Source organism: Poromitra crassiceps (assembly GCF_964638095.1).
Source record: "Poromitra crassiceps genome assembly, chromosome: 10".
In the NCBI taxonomy this organism is placed as follows: domain Eukaryota; kingdom Metazoa; phylum Chordata; class Actinopteri; order Beryciformes; family Melamphaidae; genus Poromitra; species Poromitra crassiceps.
Genome location: NC_139631.1, coordinates 47,469,734 through 47,491,620, shown reverse-complemented (window position 1 = coordinate 47,491,620; position 21,887 = coordinate 47,469,734). Strand labels below are relative to the sequence as shown.

The 21,887-nt window shown below is 44.2% G+C and overlaps 1 protein-coding gene across 2 annotated transcripts in view; it reads left to right on the top strand.

Moving 5' to 3' along the window:
• The window catches only part of LOC310783949 (ral guanine nucleotide dissociation stimulator-like), a gene marked incomplete at its 5' end in the record, with an annotated part of 82,698 nt that extends 65,354 nt beyond the window's left edge, over positions 1–17,344 (top strand). For both annotated transcript variants that reach the window (XM_083644886.1, XM_083644885.1), the window contains 8 exons: positions 1,610–1,642; positions 3,435–3,556; positions 7,146–7,241; positions 9,525–9,774; positions 11,075–11,152; positions 13,157–13,447; positions 14,595–14,709; positions 16,458–17,344. In XM_083644886.1, coding sequence (XP_083501012.1) covers positions 1,610–1,642; positions 3,435–3,556; positions 7,146–7,241; positions 9,525–9,774; positions 11,075–11,152; positions 13,157–13,447; positions 14,595–14,709; positions 16,458–16,633 — 1,161 coding nt within the window. In that variant the 3' untranslated portion in view covers positions 16,634–17,344. The remainder of the gene's footprint in view (positions 1–1,609; positions 1,643–3,434; positions 3,557–7,145; positions 7,242–9,524; positions 9,775–11,074; positions 11,153–13,156; positions 13,448–14,594; positions 14,710–16,457) is intronic.
• Between the last annotated feature and the right edge of the window lie 4,543 nt (positions 17,345–21,887).

The window sequence follows — 21,887 nt, the reverse complement described above, 5'->3', positions numbered from 1 at the left end:
CCTGGCCCCTGGACCATCTCAATCCTGCTCCCATGGTCCTCAAATAAAAACAAAACAACCCCGAAAAACTCAATAAAAGGCAGAATTATGTTAACACATTCACTGCCAGCCGTTTTTCAATACTGTAGTTAGCTTCTGCCAAGTTTTTTTTTTGAGGATTCTGGCTCATCTTTCAAGAGCCGAGGATTCTTTTCTGTTAGGATTTTGTGAACACACAATATCTCAAAAGAACTAATAGAATGTGTGCTTTCTCTGTCTAAAAGAGTTAGTTTGTAGAGTTAGTAGTTATGTAAGCATTAGCAGTTGAATACAGCATGGTTTCAGCGTCTGAAAATTTATTCTGAGATAAATGGCTTTTTGTGAAATTCGATAGAACAGTCACTTTAACCATTCATTTTTGGCATCAGTAAGACGTCAGACATCTAAACAATAGTTTTGAACAGTAATTTCCTCCATAACAGCAGGAAACACCCCTCTCCTTCAAACTCCTCCCTCCGTGTGTGTCTTCTTGGCTGCAGCGGGCGTGTCACAAGCTCGTTTCTGCTGCTGTAACCTCGCGTCACCAGGCTCACTGCTTTGCTGCTGCTCCTGTCTGCTGGCGGCCGCTGGGCAAGTCTGGATGGGCTCGCTCGTTTCTTGCGGTTTCGGTTGAGAGCTTTGATGAAGCTTTTGCGATTCTGGTCTTATTTATGCTGCGTGTTTCAAAGTGTGTTCCACCCGTAATCTATTATGCAAATTTGCAATCCCTCACCGCCAGCAATCAGCGCGAAAGCGAAAGCGTTTTCGCCAATCCATTCTACAGTATGAGAATGGTTTCATCGCGCGTTCCCCTGCAGTTTTGGCTCTGCTTTTTCTAGTTTGGAGGGCACTGTCGCCACTTAGTGGGTCGGTGGAATGGGTTGTACACGTTCGGTGGCTCCAATAATTTTATAGGAGATGTGGGGGGGCGTTGATCCACGTCCCACGTCAACATTTTTTTTTTTTTTTTAAGACGAGATATCTCGTCATTGGCAGTCAACCGTTGGATTTTGTAAGACGAGATATCTCGTCATTGGCAGTGAACGTGTTAATAAATCTCAACTTCAATCTACAGCCATTGGATTTGCATCACTATTATATCGGGAGTTTAACGAGAAATTACCAATCACATCGGGAGAGAGGGTTCAAAATAGGGAGACTCCCGCGAAAATCAGGAGTGTTGGCAGGTATAATCTCCAATGTGTGGCCCTTCGCTTACTTGATGTAAGTCAGTCTGGCCCTCAGGAAAAAAAATTTGCCCACCCCTGATGTAGCAGAATGTTTCACTATCTACAATACAGACAGTCGTGGGAATCTGGACAAAATCATATCTAACATTAAAGATATTCACAGATTTTGATCTCGGGAAATGGGGTTCGTGGCCCCGACTAAATGATGGGGTCCTTGATATGAAAACGTTTGATAATCACGGATTTAAAGCATTGGTGGTTGCAGTAAGGTTTGAGGAAATGTTTCTTGCTTCCTTATGAACAGAAAAATTGAATTGAACTGAATTGAATTTGGTTGAATGCTGTCTGTATGAACCATGTTTTACAACAGTCTCTCATGGTTTTTTTATTCCATTTTGCAGGGAGGTCTGATCAACTTCGAGAAGAGAAGAAAGGTAAGTAAAATGTTCTTTTGGTTTGATGATCTGACAGACTTCAGTAGAATCATAAAAATCACACCCAGGTGTTTCCAGTAAGCACTGCAGGTTTAGTACACTACAGTAGGCTACGTACGTGAGCAATTATGGGCTCAATACACAACTGAGGTTCATTAACAAGTACAAGTCACACTGATTCCAATGGTGCAAACGGTGGTGCCAATGGTTGAAATCCATTGCTCGATTACGGAGGTAAATGTGTTTGCATGTGTTAGTAAGTTTACCAAGCTAATCGGCTAATATCTGTGTGTCGCCTTGACGATGACGTGTGTCACATTTGGATGACATTGCAGCAGCTGGTTCACACCACAAGCATCTCAGAAGCAGCGCTGCAGCATCGCTGCTTCCAGCAGCTGCCTGTGCTCACAACTTGCATTGACTTCATGCTTAAAAAATAGACCAGAAGCTGAACTATCGCTGCAGCACGCATGCAGAGTTGCTTCGGCGTGGCGAGGCAAAGCGCTGCGGCTGGTGTGATCGGTCTCGCCTGTTAACAAGGCCGCTGAAATGAAACTGCCTCCGCGCTGCGTTGCTTCAGCGTAGGATTGGCATATGGTGTGTGTTCGGCCCCTTAGGTCTCTCTCTCCATTCAGTCCAGTGATGTGATGTTCGCGAACGATCCGAATCTATTGAACGGCTCTTTGCTATGAACGAAGGGAACCGAGTCCTACTTGAGAGCCGTTCGTTTTAATGTTGTGCCCAAATTTCACTGCCTGCCGCTCCCCAGCACACACACAGAGTAGACTTCCCTCCCTCCCTCTGCTAGTCCGCTGAGCAGGGAGCATGGGGCAGGGAGGATAGGTCGGGTGCACTCGTTAATTGCTACCGGCGCATCCTGTAGCTGGCCTGGATGGGCGGACTCAGCTTAATATCAAAACGGGCTACGCCGCGGAGTGCATCTGCATCTAACCCAATGCTGCTGCAGTGCACTGATGCTAAATGAAATAGTGGTGGGTCTAACAAATCTGATCCAAATCATACCATATCATTATATTAGTGATTTAGCAGAGAAACAGTAGTGCGCGCCTGATAAAATAAAAAATAAAAAAAGGAACGAGGAGCCACTATTTTGAACGGCTCTCAGAAAGAAACGGAGCCATAAGATCCGGCTCCCTTCAAAGAGCCGTAATTCCCATCAGTAATTCAGTCTTCGACCTCACTCGACCACGTTCGCTTGCTCGTGGAGCCAGGGGGAGGGGCTTAGGCTACAAACATATCATGCTACTCCGGGGGAGGGGCTTAGGCATCTTACAAACATTGCATGCTATAACGGACAGACGGACGCACATGTCACTACTTATAGCCTACTAGAAGTGGCTGCACAGCTTAAAAAACAACATTACTTTATTTGCATTACTTGATCAAACAGAATTGAAGCCATAAAACAGAAACAATGAGAAAAAAATAGAACTTTGTGTATTTGTATGATACTTTATTATCTCCGTGCAGGTGAGAGGAAAGCATACATCTCAGAACAGAGAAGCAAACAAACAAAAACAAATCACGGGAATCACAATCTAACCATCACATTGTTTATAATGTATCTGTCTCTCCTACTGTCTATCTGTATAACTCTCCTCCTGTCTGCTTGCCTGTCTGTCTGCCTGCCTGTCTGTCTGTCTGTCTGCCTGTCTGTCTGTCTGCTTGCCTGTCTGTCTGTCTGCCTGTCTGTCTGCCTGCCTGTCTGTCTGTCTGTCTGCCTGTCTGTCTGCTTGCCTGTCTGTCTGTCTGCTTGCCTGTCTGTCTGCAGGAGTTTGAGGTGATCGCTCAGATCAAGCTGCTCCAGTTGGCCTCCAACAACTACAGCTTCACTCAGGACAGCCACTTCAGAGAGTGGTTTGCAGGAGTGGAGAAACTCAGCGAGGCAGAGAGGTCAGTCAGTTATTTATTTATTTATTTATTTATTTATTTATTTATTTATTTATTTATTTATTTATTTATTTATTTATTTATTTATTTATTTATTTATTTATTCAGTTTTCAGTGATGCATCAAACCATCAGAGTGTTTTCAGTGATGCATCAAACCATCAGAGTGTTTTCAGTGATGCATCAAACCATCAGAGTGTTTTCAGTGATGCATCAAACCATCAGAGTGTTTTCAGTGATGCATCAAACCATCAGAGTGTTTTCAGTGATGCATCAAACCATCAGAGTGTTTTCAGTGATGCATCAAACCATCAGAGTATTTTCAGTGATGCATCAAACCATCAGAGTATTTTCAGTGATGCATCAAACTATCAGAGTATTTTCAGTGATGCATCAAACTATCAGAGTATTTTCAGTGATGCATCAAACCATCAGAGTATTTTCAGTGATGCATCAAACCATCAGTGTTTTCAGTGATGCATCAGACCATCAGAGTGTTTTCAGTGATGCATCAAACCATCAGAGTGTTTTCAGTGATGCATCAAACCATCAGTGTTTTCAGTGATGCATCAAACCATCAGTGTTTTCAGTGATGCATCAAACCATCAGTGTTTTCAGTGATGCATCAGACCATCAGTGTTTTCAGTGATGCATCAAACCATCAGAGTATTTTCAGTGATGCATCAAACTATCAGAGTATTTTCAGTGATGCATCAGACCATCAGTGTTTTCAGTGATGCATCAAACCATCAGAGTATTTTCAGTGATGCATCAAACTATCAGAGTATTTTCAGTGATGCATCAAACCATCAGAGTGTTTTCAGTGATGCATCAAACCATCAGTGTTTTCAGTGATGCATCAAACCATCAGTGTTTTCAGTGATGCATCAAACCATCAGAGTGTTTTCAGTGATGCATCAAACCATCAGAGTGTTTTCAGTGATGCATCAAACCATCAGAGTGTTTTCAGTGATGCATCAAACCATCAGAGTGTTTTCAGTGATGCATCAAACCATCAGTGTTTTCAGTGATGCATCAAACCATCAGTGTTTTCAGTGATGCATCAAACCATCAGTGTTTTCAGTGATGCATCAAACCATCAGTGTTTTCAGTGATGCATCAAACCATCAGAGTATTTTCAGTGATGCATCAAACCATCAGTGTTTTCAGTGATGCATCAAACCATCAGTGTTTTCAGTGATGCATCAAACCATCAGAGTATTTTCAGTGATGCATCAAACCATCAGTATTTTCAGTGATGCATCAAACCATCAGAGTATTTTCAGTGATGCATCAAACCATCAGAGTATTTTCAGTGATGCATCAAACCATCAGTGTTTTCAGTGATGCATCAAACCATCAGTGTTTTCAGTGATGCATCAAACCATCAGAGTATTTTCAGTGATGCATCAAACCATCAGAGTGTTTTCAGTGATGCATCAAACCATCAGAGTATTTTCAGTGATGCATCAAACCATCAGTGTTTTCAGTGATGCATCAAACCATCAGTGTTTTCAGTGATGCATCAAACCATCAGTGTTTTCAGTGATGCATCAGACCATCAGTGTTTTCAGTGATGCATCAAACCATCAGAGTGTTTTCAGTGATGCATCAAACCATCAGTGTTTTCAGTGATGCATCAAACCATCAGTATTTTCAGTGATGCATCAAACCATCAGAGTGTTTTCAGTGATGCATCAAACCATCAGTGTTTTCAGTGATGCATCAAACCATCAGAGTGTTTTCAGTGATGCATCAAACCATCAGTGTTTTCAGTGATGCATCAAACCATCAGAGTGTTTTCAGTGATGCATCAAACCATCAGTGTTTTCAGTGATGCATCAAACCATCAGAGTATTTTCAGTGATGCATCAAACCATCAGTGTTTTCAGTGATGCATCAGACCATCAGTGTTTTCAGTGATGCATCAAACCATCAGTATTTTCAGTGATGCATCAAACCATCAGAGTGTTTTCAGTGATGCATCAAACCATCAGTGTTTTCAGTGATGCATCAAACCATCAGAGTGTTTTCAGTGATGCATCAAACCATCAGTGTTTTCAGTGATGCATCAAACCATCAGAGTGTTTTCAGTGATGCATCAAACCATCAGAGTATTTTCAGTAGGGGTGTCACGATACACTCAGTTCACGATACGATACGTATCACGATACTGGGTTCACGATAACGATACGATACGATACGATTTTAACAATATTTTTTAAAACTTGAATAATGACAATATATGACTGGAAAAGTAGTATTTTATTTGAAATGCACAAATACAAAACATGCTGTTGTGGGAAATTGTTATTACAATAACAACTAGAAAAAACATGAGATTGGAGATAAGGCTTATCTTGAAATAGAATGAGTTACACCGTCACTTAGATTTACTTTGAACTAAAAGGTTTCTCAGCAGTATAAATTCTCATTATGCATCTTCAGTTTTTCTTCAAACTCAAACAACAAGACTTTTCTTAGTCTATTTTTTATGCATCTTCAGTTTTTCCTGTCAAGTAAACAGTTTTGCCAGAAACTCAATTGAATGGTTTCTCTCCTGTATAACTTCTCATGTGTCTCTTCAGAGACTTGTTCAACTGAACTACTTTCCACACATTGAACTTCAACAAACAAAGACGTTTCTTTGTCTATTAAAAAAAAAAAAAAAAAAAAAAAAAAGTTTTTTTTTTTTTTTTTTTTTTTTTTCACGATATGAGATTTCATCTCAACGATACATATCGTGACGTTTTACTATCGCGAAATTTCGTGGGACGATATATTGTGACACCCCTAATTTTCAGTGATGCATCAAACCATCAGTGTTTTCAGTGATGCATCAAACCATCAGTGTTTTCAGTGATGCATCAAACCATCAGAGTATTTTCAGTGATGCATCAAACCATCAGGGTATTTTCAGTGATGCATCAAACTATCAGAGTGTTTTCAGTGATGCATCAGACCATCAGAGTATTTTCAGTGATGCATCAAACCATCAGGGTATTTTCAGTGATGCATCAAACTATCAGAGTGTTTTCAGTGTCGGACTTGGAACATAAGCTGCACTGGTTTAAAGGCTTTAATGTGATGTTACCAATGTCAACCAATACAAATGTTGATTTCTTGAAGTGTTATATTAAACTGAAGAAGGGGAAAAACACTCACCTATTGTAAGTCTTGGTTGAGGTCCTAGAGCTTGCCAACATCATAGACTTAAAAAAGGTATCAACACTCTCAAAACCTGTGCAAAGATTATTAGATGGACTTTTTCAGTTCTAGAAATGTTATAGTGTGGAGACAAACATTTCATCCAATGAAGTTTTGATAAGCAGTGGAATTATTCCCTGTTTGCCAGAATTCTTGTCTGGTATCGGCTTCCAAAGTGACAAATGCAAACTTCCGAGTGAAAGTCTCCTAAACAGCAGCAGAGAAAGCTGGACTCCTCTCTCGTCTCTTTAGTATCTTTGGGCTTACTGACGTCATGTGACAGGACAGGATGTCTGGGTATTGAATGGGCAGTGTGGCCTCTCATAACCAGGCCGCCATGCTTTATCCATGAGATGAGCTCAAAACGCCATGTCTTGTTCCCACAGCTACAATCTGTCTTGTGAGATTGAGCCTCTGTCTGAGTCGGCCAGCAACACGCTCAGAGCCAAGAAGAATGGCGGCATCATGAAGCGCTGGAGCGAGTGAGTACCATGTGACACAACCACGCATCTGAGAAGTACCTGACAGTGCTTAGATTTAAAATAAATACTATTCAAGGACTTGAAAGTGCTTCGATTTAGCCACAGGAATCTCTGGGTTTGAGCCTTGTACCATTTTTATAAATCTGGATTGCTGGGCCAAACCTACCCTTTCTTCCTATCTACAGTATCACTCTCCACCTAGGTTACAAGCATACAGCTATTTACAGTATCACTCTCCACGTAGGTTACAAGCATACAGCTATTTACAGTATCACTCTCTGTGTAGGTTACAAGCATACAGCTATTTACAGTATCACTCTCCACGTAGGTTACAAGCATACAGCTATTTACAGTATCACTCTCTGTGTAGGTTACAAGCATACAGCTATTTATCTAACTCATCTGAACATCTCTGTGAATTATTGGCATTTTGAAATAATTTGTCCTTGAAAACCCTGAGACCATCTCACCTCTGCTCTGAGGTACACACACACACACACACACACACACACACACAGATTTTACTGCACATGAGCCCTTTCCACACGTATCACAATTCATATTGGAATTACAACCTTAAGCAAAATAATGATAAGATGAGCTTTTTCCAATATTATGTCTGTTTTGAGCTCAAACAGCAAAAACAAGCTACTGTAAGCACTCACAAAAGGCTGTTTTGTATCATATGCAATAGGTATACTATGATCTTTGCTATTTTTATTATTATTCTCACTTAGCTATTTGTCATTTTGTTGATGATGTCATTTCGCCTTGTTGACTCTTCACCATCCTATCAGCAAAAGCAAATAAGATGATGTTAACAATGAATGTGATGCATTCAAGTGCGCCTAGGAAATTTGGGCATTTGTCTAAGTCATGGTGTGTTGAATGTACCATTCAGGCTAGGAAATTCCAGTTTTTGCCAGAGAGCTAACCTATAGCATAGCTAATGAAAATAATAATAATAAAATATAGCCGCAAGCGGCAATGCAGGGGTTCAAGCCTTAAGCAAATTGAACACCTAATAGTCCTTGAGGCAAATTTGTAGAGCACATTCAGGTGAACATGTGGAAAAAAGTTGCTTGAAAATTGGAGAAACAGCCTGGGAGTTACAAACGGGTGTGAGTACAGCCTTTTTCGTGCTAGGCCACGGCCACTTTTTACATCTGCGGCGCCCCCTTTTGGTCAAATCGCGAAATAGCATGTCAGAAAAGCCATTCCAGATGAGGCTGAGAAGTTTGCAGCCGATTATGCGAATGGACTTGATTTACCGCTATTACATGCTTACACCATAGACCCCGCCCACTTTCACAAATGGTGACAAAACTTCTGATTTTGTCTAGGACATCCTCCTTGATATATCTGTCAGGTTTCGTGATCATTGGACAAACAGGTGCGGAGTTACGGCCTTTTGTGTGTTAGGCCACGCCCATTTCTGGCATTTATGGCGCCCCCGTTTGGTCGAATTGCACAAAATTTGACACACATGGTCTAGGATGGTCTCCGAAGATCTCCAGCTAGTTTCGTGAAGATTCCTTAATCGGTCATGAAGTTATGACAATTTAGCTGAGAGGCCACGCCCTCTCACAACTTTAACGATTAATATCTCCGAAACGAAAGTAGATTTAAAAAATTCAGGATTGTAGAGCTTGCTCCATAGATGCTTCCTGGCGATTTTGGTGGAAATCTGTCAAACGGTCTAGGAGGAGATGTCAAAAATGTGTTTTCCAAACTTTTCCAAATATCTCAAACATTTTCCAGACGGACCTTGAGGGTCCTTGAGCCAAATCTGTAGAGCAGGTTCACCTGAACATGTCCAAGAAAATGTTTGAAAATCGGACAAACGGCGTGGAAGTTATGGCCTTTAACGTAAAACCTTTAATTATAGCACCACCTTCAGGCCGGTTCAAAAAATATTTTTTGAGCAGAAACCAGCCAACAATATCTGCCATTGTGCCAAATTTCAGGTCTCTGCCATTTACCAACTCACGGGAATTTGCGTCGGGGCAGATGAACAACGATAATAATAAACCGGCACAAAAACAATAGGGTTTCAGCCCCTTCAGGGCTTGAACCCCTAAAAAGAATAACATCGTATCAGCCCAGCATTTCACCTTTTTGTGTTTTATGTGAAGCCCATTATATTTGCTTTGTTTGCCTTCCCTTGCTATGGTGCATATTATCTTGTAGATATCACTCAAGCCTAACCTGTCACCTCTCTCCCCTCCCCCCCTCTCTCCCCTCCTCCCCCTCTCTCCCCTCCTCCCCCCCTCATTCCTGCAGCCGCCAGCTGACAGAGGCTGGCTGCAGTGGCGCTCCTGGCTCTCATTCCAAGTCCTTCGACCACTCGCACTACAGACTGTACCAGGCGGGCGGGTCTTACCAGGGGGGTGGGGGTGACAGGCCGTACCAGGGGGGCGGGGGGGACAGCGGCGATGCCCTCAGCGTCACCTCGGTCAGCTCCAGCGGCTCGGACCTGGAAGACGTCAACGCCACCTTCCTGTCCGACTCGCCCGAGGGACAAGAGAGGAAGGTGAGGAGAGGGACTTTAGACTCACCCGTTCACACCTTTTTTCCTCCTTGTAAGCGTAACAGACTTTGGGCCCTATCTTTGCAAAAGCGGTAATTTAGCATTTAATGCGCGCGCAATGCAAATTGGGGGCATGCACAAGCGCTGTTATAATTGTAGGCCTACTGGACATAGGCGTGCCACATGCCAAAGCAGGCGTTTCAGCGCAAAAATGTGGGGATAGATGGCATTATCCTATCGTCAGCAGCGCGCAATTACTTTGCGCTAAGAGCTTTGAAAAGCACCTCTTATGCGCTAAAATACTCGCTGCGCTTGAGCGCACCAACTATAATTCACTGAGAAACTTTTATCACATCGCAAGGAGGGGTTATGGTAAATGAATTGAGAAAACTTGTACATTGTAGCCTACTTGCAATAGGCTATTCACCTTCACCTGCTATAACTCGGTGGGTCGTTGGCATCACAGCCGATCTGTCACAAGCTCTCTCCATCTCTCTCTGTCCTCGGTGGCAGCTCAGTGTTTCACAAAGTTTTAATTGAGTCCACTGTAAATCCTCCAATCTTTTCTTTTGTCTCCGCCGTTTACCCGCTGCAAACACGTTTCTATTGTCTCACCCCAGTCAACAAAATAACCCGAATTGCATCAAAACACAGATGTTTTTAACAGGTATATGATGTGATGGTGTCGTCATGAGATAGGGATAATATATACAGTCAATAGGCCTACACCTATCTAAATTACGCATGGGGAGAAGTACAGCATGCCTCTGTATTACAGGGACTGCAAGACGGGAATCTGATTGATGTAACGCTTAGGCTTAGCGCCTTTAAAGGCCCAATTATGCACAACGTTAACGTTTTCTGAAAGCTTACAGATACGGATGAAACGGAGCAGTACCACACACACACACGCACACATTTGACTCTTTACTGCCCACTAGTGGATCTTATATAACAATACAAACAAAAATAAAATAATAGAGAAAAAGTATAACACTTGTAGCATTGAGCGATATACTGCACCACCAAATGCCTATTGCTTAACATGATGACAATGTGAAAGACACTGGGTGACGGTTACATCGTTGGAAACGGACATATTTATTTTCGCCTGAAAATGGAGCATAAATGAGCGTTTAACCCTAACATACATGTCTTTGATGGTGGGAGGAAACCCACACATACAGGGGGAGAGCATGCAAACTCCACAATAATCCCCCCGACTGTCTCTACAATGCCACTTTGTTGTTGGTTCTCCTGTGCGTGGTCTGTCTGCTGACTGTCTGTTTTCCTCTCTTCCTAGACGTCGACACCTTCAGTGAAACATTCGGTCTCTGCTTTGAGAGAGAGAGAAGCTCCGGCAGCAGAGACCACCTCCACGGTACGTTTCTTTTTCTTTCACTTCCGCTCTCTCGTCCTCCAGTCCTTCACTTACCTTCTGATGTGCTGGTGGCACGTAAAGTGTTAGAATTATGTTTTCCCAGCGCAGATCGGTTCCATGAATATATAAACAGGCAGTAGAGTGTCAGTAATGCAGCTCGGTGGACAGGGTGTTGTGGTCAATTCAGTTCATTCCCAGCTTGTACATTTTACCATGAGGCTTTTTTAGTAGTTTTTCATATTTATCTCACTCATGGACCCGTGGGAGTTGGACTCCCACCCCACCCATCTGCTCAGCCAGGAAGGATGACATCACTAATGACAATCATCACTGATGACATTCTCGCTCGAGTGACATCACATCATTACAATTACAATTACCTAATAATAAAAAATCTGGCTCCCTCATGGTGCTCTTTACACTTCCTGAAAGTTTCAGCCCGATCGCACGTAAAACGGCACAGCTGTGGCCGGACAAAATTCTGCTCACACACACACACACACACACACACACACACACACACACACACACACGGACACTTCACATTCTTTTCACCGCCATGTGATAGATGGCGCTCTTGGCCACCTTATGAAGTGCTACTATACTCCTAAAGTCACCCAGAAACCAGAGTTATTGTCCCACAAAACCAGCAAGCGTTCTCCGCAACAATCTCCCTTCATGGAGGAAGCTCCATAAAACACATCCAGCCTGGTGCCTCAAAGCGGTGCAACGAACAGCTTTCCCCCGAGCTCCACGTGCTGTCAGACGGACTATTGACAGTCAGTCAACGCTGAAGGATGTTTCTCACCAGAAGCTGATAAATCCTGTCAGCTAGATTAGTAATCTGCATTGTGAACCCTCACGTAGTGTAAATTTCAGCCTTCAAATCTGCCACCAGACCTCATACGTCAACCTCCAGAAGCCCCAGCGCCACGGGCAAGATGAGAGTGTGACCCGACCTGTCCACCCTCTGAGTGCGGGGTGAATCTCTCCCTCTCTCTCAAAAAGGCGTTTTCCTCAGCTTTCTGGTGAGAGAGGGGCATTTTTGGTGAAAATGACCTACATTCAAGTGTCGTTAACTAAAGAACGGAAGAAGGCAGAAATAAACTTTTCCCCCCCATGAAAGTAGAGGCTTTCTTGGAACCGTTAATCAACCTGTAGCTGAAAATGTGTCCAATTCATGTTTTTGTCACAGAATCCACCTTGCAGTTGGGGAACGTTATTTTCACGTAGGGCTGGGCACAACTCCTGGTCCAGGCACTTGTCATCTCTCGCCTGGACTACTGCAATGTTCTTCTGGCTGGGCTACCTGCTGCAGCCATCCGACCGCTTCAGCTCATTCAGAACGCTGCAGCCCGTCTGGTATTCAACCAACCCAAATTCTCTCATGTCACTCCCCTCTTCCGGGACCTTCACTGGCTTCCCATCTCGGCACGCATTCAATTAAAAACACTGGTACTGGCCTACAGGGCAGTACACCAGACAGCCCCCCTGTACTTACAATCTATGGTCAGGCTCCAAATCTCTCACCGTTCCCTCCGCTCCTCCACCAGTGCAGGACGCCTCGCCCCTCCTCCACTACGGGGGCTCAAAAGTCGCTCATCCCGTTCGCGACTCTTCTCGTCCCTGGCACCTCAATGGTGGAAAGAGCTTCCACCTTTGGTCAGGACGGCCGAATCACTGCCGATCTTTCGGAAAAGACTAAAGACACACCTTTTCAGGCTCCATCTGGGCCCTTCTTGATCTAACTTCTTTCTCTCTTTAAAAAAAACTAAAAAAAACTAACCTGAACTAAACTTGTATCACTGTTCCTTCAGAAGTTGTAGTTGTCATAGACTGTGTTGCATAGTTGATTGCGCTATTGCTGACAAAAATGTGTTATTGTAAGTCGCTTTGGATAAAAGCGTCTGCCAAATGACGTAATGTAATGTAATGTAATGTCATCTGAGTATTCGGCTAAGCTAACCCTGAGCTTCATGTTGTGCTGTCCTGTGTTGCTGTCAGTTCTGGGAGTGCACCTCTCTGTCGTCTCTGGACACCTCTGGGATGGGTTCCGGGTCGGGGTCGGGGTCCGGGTCGGGCTCGGGCTCCAGCTCGGGCTCCAGCAGCGCCTCATCCTCCTCGGTGTCCTCGTGCACGCCGCTGTCCGCCTCGCGCTCACACAAGCGCTCGGTGTCGGCCGTGTCGGCCTACTCCACGCTGTCACTACCCCTCTACAACCAGCAGGTGGACGACTGCTGCATCATCAGGGTCAGCCTGGACGTGGAGAACGGCAACATGTACAAGAGCATCCTGGTGAGGACATGCCAGGGGACACGGGGACTAAGGGGCTGGGTGGGGTGTGTAGTGGGCAGTGTTGGGCACGTTTTTTTTTTACGTATTTTATTTATAACATATTTTCATTTAACACAGTAAGCAAAAGGAAACAAAAACAACAAGACAGAAAGGACAGAAACAACAAAAAACAACACAACTGCCAGTTCACAGAATGGTGCTCATATGCATATCAGTCCATACAATTACTGAAATGTCCACAGATGGGTTGAGGATCAGAAACAGACTCCATAGAACATTCTCTGAGGAAGTCAGGGAATAACAAGGAATTTTACAAATGCGTCACATGAATATACCACAATATATTTTACTCGTCATACAGTGTTTTTCAGCTGTTTTTCTCCAACTGTAGTGGAAACTAGACTGTTTACTCTTTTATAACTTTAACTGTGCCAACATAACGGTACAAATAAGTCAAAGACATAAACAAGACAGACTTATGTCAACACAACAACAATACAACAATGAAATACAAGACATACAGGGGCAGACATGCAGACATTTGAGGGGATTTTTGTTAGACAGGTGTGAGACAGGTGTTGTGTTTCTATTATGTGTGTTTACCTTTGTAAGAGTATGCTAGTGGACGTGGTAGTGTGTCGGGATTAGGGTTGGGTACCAAAATCAGTACTTTTAAGGGTGCCGACCAAATTACACCGGAGTACCGATTCAAGTAATATCTATCGGTACCAAATTTTGGTACCTGCTGAGAGCACATCTGTGTGTAAAATGTTCTAAATAAATAAATAACCATTTTGAAATTGAGAAGTTTGGATTTATTTTTTTACAACTGAAATTACATGTTTTTAATTAGGGGGAGAGTAAAGTATCGAAAAAAAGGTACCGGTGCCAAATTCCAGGTACCGGACTGGTATCGGTTCAAATGTGAATGGTACCCAACCCTAGTCGGGATAATGTGTATGTGTAGGGGCGTATGTACTGGGTGGGGGGACTAAGCAGAGGGAGGGAGGTTGGGTGGGAGTTGTTTTTCTGAGATGAAAAACAACATTAAAAGACAGATTAGCGATAGTTGGACGTGTTCTAAGCCTGAGAAAAGATTGCAGTTCTGGTGAAGTGAAAACACGGTCCCTCTCTCTCCTCGCCTCAGGTGACGAGTCAGGACAAGACGCCGGCCGTCATCAGGAAGGCCATGATCAAACACAACCTGGAGCGAGAGAAGACCGAGGAGTACGAGCTGATGCAGAAGATCTCAGAGGAAAAAGGTACAGACTAAAACAGCATGCAGCATGCTCTCCTTCATTCAAAATGGCTTTTCAATGCAAACAAAACAAAGGCAATGAATGCACCCACTAAATGTGATCCCCGCTCTCTCTATTCACACCCTGGACGGTGTCGCCGTCCAGACACTTACAAATATCTTGTTGGCATCTGGCTGGATACAAATCTGAACTTCAAAAATCACATTGAAATGTGAACAAAGAAGCTCAAATTTACACTCACTTTCTTTTTATAGACTCAAATCATGCAAATCCATCTTCTCGTAAACGGCTGGTAACAAGCCTTTTCTGGTCTCAGCTTAACTCTGCTTATAGGACTCACCAATGTACTTTATATTCTCTGGTTGGTTGGCCCTCACTTGCTTTGCGCAGGATGCAGCATTGACACATTTTAATGTACAAATCCATTTAGGCAAGTTACAGTACCCCGCTACATCTGCCCCAGGTTTACGGAGGTACGCAACTCCTACAGCCTCAGAGCACCTGGCTTCGTCTTGAGGTGCCAAGTGTGAGGACTGAGGCTGGCAAAAGGAGTCTCTCTTATTTCGGCCCCTGGTCATGGAACAACCTGCAAGTTCCACTTATAAACTGGATCTTCTTATTTCCTTGGCTAGTTTCAAACAAAGGATGACCGAGGTCCTCGATTAGCTCCTCCTGTTGAAATGTGTCATTCAGAATGCCATGTCCTTGGACATGTGCTTATTTGTATACTTTTAACTTGTCTCTATAATTGTGCTCCATGTTTTATTGTTTTCTTGTTATGCCCTGATGAGTGATGCTTGCTGCCCTCTCTTGGCCATGTCAGCATTGTAAATGAAATTCATATCTCAATGCTTTTTAGATGGTTAAATAAAGGTGAAATAAAAAACACAGTGAGGTGTTTCTGCCTCAGGCTGTTCGGATGGTTGGAGACCAACTGGGATTCAATCAATATCGATGTATTTTTGGTATTGCTTTGTCTCCCATGGACAATATTTTGTGCAGGAATATTCTTGTCAGAAACTAAACCGGGACACGTGTCTTGATTGTTGTCACACACAACACATGCATGCAGCCTCTGAAACAGCATTTTTAGACAGTGTTGTAACAGTAATTGACCTTGAGCTGTGCCTCAAACTATGCCTTGTTTTGGTCCTTTAATTTGAGGGAACTGGGCCTGGAAAGTTCTTGAAAAGTCCTTGAAATGGATGTTGAAGAAGAAAGAACCCGGGGTCCTCTCGCCATTCCGAAGTGTCGGCATTCCGATCATTGATCTATGCTTTCGGAGAGGCGGCCCTTTTTATCTCCAAAAAAGGTTTCGCCATTGCGAAAGATATTAGGTCCGCCATTCCGACATAGCATCTTGAGTTATTTAGCCTACAGGGGTGGGAGAGATTAGGTTTAGGGTTAGGTTCTGGGGGAGGTTAGGTTTAGGCGTGGGGGGTGGGAGAGGTTAGGTTTAGGGTTAGGGTTTGCAGGAGGTTAGGTTTAGGCATGGGGGGTGGGAGAGGTTAGGTTTAGACGTGGGGGCTGGGAGAGGTTAGCTCCAGCCGGTCCCCCGGGTTAGGGTTAGGGCTAGGGTTCTTTCGCAATGGCGAGACAGATCTCCATTCCGACAATTTTGTCGGAATGGAATTTTGTCCGACAATTTTGTCGGAATCCCGGTATTTCGGAGTGCCGACATTTCGGAATGCCGGGGTGTCCCCAAAGAACCCTGTTCTTAATCTGTGTTTCCTCTCCTCTTCGCTCCGCAGAGCTGCGGATCCCAGACAACGCCAACGTCTTCTACGCCATGAACTCCACTGCCAACTACGACTTTGTGCTGAAGAGGCGCGGCTTGGCGCGGCCGATGCGGGCCAAGAACGTGACGAGCTCCACGCTGCCTCGCATGAAACAGAAGGGGCTGAAGATCGCTAAAGGGATTTTCTGAGGACTAAAGCTCGCCACGCCACGCCGGCTCCATCGCGTCCCTTTCTCAAATAACACAGACATTTCTGTCCGGTGTCTGTTGGCGACGCTGCAGGCCCTCCGAGTCGGACTAACCTGAAGTATCCAAGTTTTGACAGATGCTGCTGGAGAAAGACTGACAGCCCCGAGGAGATGGAAATAAAACAACCAAGAGACCTTCCTGTGGATTCTCTGGAAGCAGAGGAGCACCCTAGCACTTACTAACAGCCGTTGCATCATCAGGACCCTCCAGACCGCACAGAAGCTGCCTCCTTAAGAGGCGGTATACTCGCTGCCTCCTTAAGGGGGCGGTATACTCGCTGCCTCCTTAAGGGGGCGGTATACTCGCTGCCTCCTTAAGGGGGCGGTATACTCGCTGCCTCCTTAAGGGGGCGGTATACTCGCTGCCTCCTTAAGGGGGCGGTATACTCGCTGCGGAGACGGATTTCGGCCGGTACATCGGAACAAAAGGACGACGCTTGCAGGAAGAAAAAAAGAGAAAGATCTGCAGCGTGGGCTTCCCTCGGGTCCCACTCGCCGGTCCAACTGCTCGAATTCTCCGCAAACCAGCAGCCCCCACTGTGACCGTTGCGATTGGTCTGAAATATCACGTGATCGGTTGTGTTGCCTTGTGGAAGTTTCCTTCTCCAGTTCATTGCCTTTTTTTTTTTACGTCTCTGTTTACATCTTAACATCTCTTAAAAGTGTTTCTTTATTTCGTTTTTTTGTTTGTTCCGAACTTGTTTGGAGGATTTCCACGCCTTTGCGATCAAACGGCTTTGAGATCCTCAGATTCCCTCAGACTCCGCCTTTATCACCCTTTCACCGCACCTGTTGTTTTTGTCACCGCTATTTCTGGTATCCATGGGTTACGGTTACCTCTCTGATCTACATGCGCCCCCGCTAGCATGGAGTGCAAGTGGACGAACATTATGAAGCTGCGCGGGCGGGCGTACACGGATTTGTGTCCGGCCGCGTCTTCGAATGTTGCTTCTATTTCAGGGAACTTGGACTTCGTTGCGAGTGTACCGCCGGCCGCCTTTACCCTCTCACCTGGGGATCTGGATCTCAGATGTGTTGATGGGACAACAACAACACGGAACATTGGTCCTCCACTCTTCTTCTGACGTATGAACGCAGCGGAGACGATCCGCTCTGAAGCCACAACATTTACGAAAGCTGCCATGTTAAAAAACAAACAAACAAAATAGGTCAGTGCTGTTTTGAAATGGAGACGTGTGTTAAAATCCATTCGACATTGCCAGTTTGCCACTGTTCTTTTTTTTTATTGAATCATAACCACTACACCATAAAGGACGAGGCAATCCTTTGAACGCACTTGACCGGGCCGAGCAGATCCGCTGAAGCCCCGCCAGACGAGAGACTGACTGTATATAATCATTTCAATTAACGGCCCAATTTACAGTGTATTATTTTGCGACGGACCATGATATTTTGTTCATAGAACCATCATATGATATCAACTTATTTTCTCTTTTGTTTTTGCCTTTGTACATTTGTTTTTGCAGCTCTCTTTGCTCTGATATGGTGCTGCTAATTATGATCTAATTATAATGTATACCGTATATATATATATATATATATATATATATATATATATATAATTATGATCTGCTAATTATGATCTGTCTGAAGAGGTCGTACAAACGGCACTTCTGCACCATCACCGCTTCCTCTCATTTCCCGATGAGGACGAGGCGTGACCAACCGTGAGCGGCCATTTTGGAAGAGTGACAACAAAAACATCAGCCATTTAAACACTATCCTTCCAATTCAAATTATCTTTTAAAGCATATTTTATACAGCATGTCAGGGTTCGACCGAAATGGGGTCTTCAAAGCCAATACTGACAGACATTTTTGGACTAACAATATTCGATATCATTTAATTAAATGTGATAGTTTTCATGATAAATAAATGCTCAAAGTCTCTCAATCAACATGATGGGTCACAAATTCTCCACTGAAACACAGACTCATAAACTTTACAAACATCAAACTATGAAATGAGAAAATTTTATTCTGTTGCACTTTTTCCAGACGTTCACTTTGTGTTGTCAGGGAGGAGGAAGCTTTAAGAAGCTGTCGTTTTCTTGTCACTCCTCCAAGATGGCGGCTCATCCCTCACGACCCTCAAGCAGGGTTCCTACGCAGGTGTGGAAGGAGTGGAGGAGGATTTGGATGGAGAAATGTCTGGGAAAGTGTGAAAAATGTTGAAATTCTGCAGTAGGACTTGCTGTCCTGTCATGCGCTGTGATGTTGTTGTGAAAGAATCATTTGTAATCTGTAGCTAGATATGACATCGTTTACAGCCAATATGAACAGACAGTACATCACATTGAACACTGAGAAAAGTTCTGGGTGAAAGTGTGGGATTTTGAAATGTGGGGAAATGTGTAGGTGCCCTGATGAAACGACCGTACGGCTGCCAAAACTGTCTGATCCATGAACGTGAAGCTTTGTGCTGTTCTGGGTCAGTGTCTTCTGAAGGGAAACATGAAGCTTTGTGCTGTTCTGGGTCAGTGTCTTCTGCAGGAAAACATGAAGCTTTGTGCTGTTCTGGGTCAGTGTCTTCTGAAGGAAAAATCCATCCTCAAACAACACACACAACACAGCTCGACGGTGTATTTTGCATTCCGGGCTCCATTTTGTTCTTTTGTGGTGTTTTAAGTTTGATAGCAGAAAATGTTTCAGCAATCCGAAACATCCAACTGCAATCGCAAAGGCTTTTTTCTAGACATCTAGCATTTTGCACTGACCGACAGCGTCAGCCTCAAAAGACCAGAATGCAATGCAGCCTTTTGCTTTCGCCGTCCAGGTCTCACCAGCTCCAGACCCTCAGCTGTTTTTTCTAAGCACCACAAGCCGAGCGCCATCCAGTTCCATTGTATTGGAGAGAAGGCAGACATCTCTAACGCCGATATCTCCAAAACTCAGAAACTAGCACCAAAACGATCTCTAGATGGATAAATAGCACTACATGTAAGAGGGAAAATATGTATTTTTGATTTTGGGGTGAGCTGTCCCTTTAAAGCTGTTTCTTTGCCCGGACGCACACCTTTAGGCTCGCTTGAGTTGACTGCCGCCTCGCCTGGAAAGCAGGCGAGTGCAGTCAGGTGAGGCGTCAACAAGTCGAACACCCCCAACTGCACACTCACTGCTGCTTTTCTCACAAGAGTCCCGTGGCTCACGCAGTCGGGCAGGCGGAGCAAGTCGGACAACTTTTCTAACCATCATGCAACGGGGCAAGCAAGGCACTGGTCGAATCTGTGCAGGACTTGCTCATCTCAAACGAGCTTTTTGATTGAACGCGACAAGTTCCCGCCCATTTCTCTGGTGGTTGTCAAAAGGCATTCTGGGAAATTGAGTTAATCTGCAGGAGAGTAGAAGTAGACGCGATAGGTTGAGGGTACGTGGCTTCACCAAAAAAGACAAACACAATCACAAAATAACCTGTGGATTGCATCAATGATATCTAACAGTATAAAAAGATGTGAGGGTGGATTTTTCCTTTTATGCTAATTTTTACATCAACATAACAAAACACTAGATTGCACTGCAACCATATTTGCCTTTTTGTTATTTTAACCTGCATGAAGTTCATTTCCTGCTCTGTTATTGTCAACTGAACAAACCACGGTGACTGGGGGCTGTGAAAGCAATATGGTGGGGAGGGGGGGGGGGGCTGTTGGTGCCGCGCCTCGGCCCGTTTTTGGCCGCACTGTGACCTTTGACCCATTCTCTGCCCATTGTATCTTGATTGGCGCGTCATGTTGAGCACTGTGAAAAATACTTGTCTCGTTCCCCCTCAGTGGCATCAGTGAACTGGACTGGCTGTTTACAGGCAGGGCGGTGAACTGGACTGGCTGTTTACAGGCAGAGCGGTGAAGTGGACTGGCTGTTTACAGGCAGGGCGGTGAAGTGGACTGACTGTTTACAGGCAGGGCAGTGAAGTGGACTGGCTGTTTACAGGCAGGGCAGTGAAGTGGACTGGCTGTTTACAGGCAGGGCGGTGAAGTGGACTGGCTGTTTACAGGCAGGGCGGTGAAGTGGACTGGCTGTTTACAGGCAGGGCGCTGAAGTGGACTGGCTGTTTACAGGCAGGGCGCTGAAGTTGACTGGCTGTTTACAGGCAGGGCGGTGAAGTGGACTGGCTGTTTACAGGCAGGGTGGTGAAGTGGACTGACTGTTTACAGGCAGGGCAGTGAAGTGGACTGGCTGTTTACAGGCAGGGCAGTGAAGTGGACTGGCTGTTTACAGGCAGGGCGGTGAAGTGGACTGGCTGTTTACAGGCAGGGCGGTGAAGGCAATGGCCTTTACCAGACATGTGCCAAAACTAAACAGAAGGGGGCGCTGCTTTGAATGGATGTGTCCTCTGCCTTTCACACTGAGAAAACAAAATATTAATTTGTATGTTTACCGTTTTGTCGCATTTTCTGAAAACAAAACAAAAGGTGAGAAGACGATTAAAGAAAAAAGTCAAAAAGAAGAACTCTCCGAGCAAAACTCCATTCCTTCTCTAGTTGCTGTGTGCACAAGATTTGAAACTGAAGTACATTTCATTGCCGTGCACGTCAGGTGGTGAGGGATGGATCTGTGCTGAGCTTTCCATCGTCGCTCGCGTGTGTTGACATTGAAGTAGCGAAGAGGCTGCGTTTACGAGAAAAGTGACTGGAAAGCAGCTAGCTTGGTGTTTCCCTCAACTGTGCTCTGGTGCCATTTTCCATTTGAACAAGAACTTTTTTCTAACTGCAGTCTCTCTGTTTTACTTTTCCTACTTCTCTCCCCAAACTCTGTAGTGTACAAAACTGTCCTTGATTGTCTGTTTATTTATTGATTTGTATATAGGGGTTTTCTTTTGCATTGTACATTCTCCCCTTTCTTGGTTATAGATTAATATATTCATGTATATACGAATAAACATTATGTTTATAAAAGTAAAATGCCTCTTTTTGTTTCTCTTCATCAGCGCTTTAATGAGAAGATACTTTCTGTCATGTCACATGATGATGCATGAAGACTTGACTTAATTGGGACTTGACTCTGACTTGTACTGATGACTTGAAAAGGTTTCTAAAGTCTTGACTTGAGATCTTGTGTTTGTGTGAATGACTTGGATTGAAAGTGATCAGATTTGTTCCAGCAGACGACTGAATTAAAATTCTGTTTTCTGAATTTGTCTGGAATGACTGAATTTATGAAGTTGAAACTGATTAT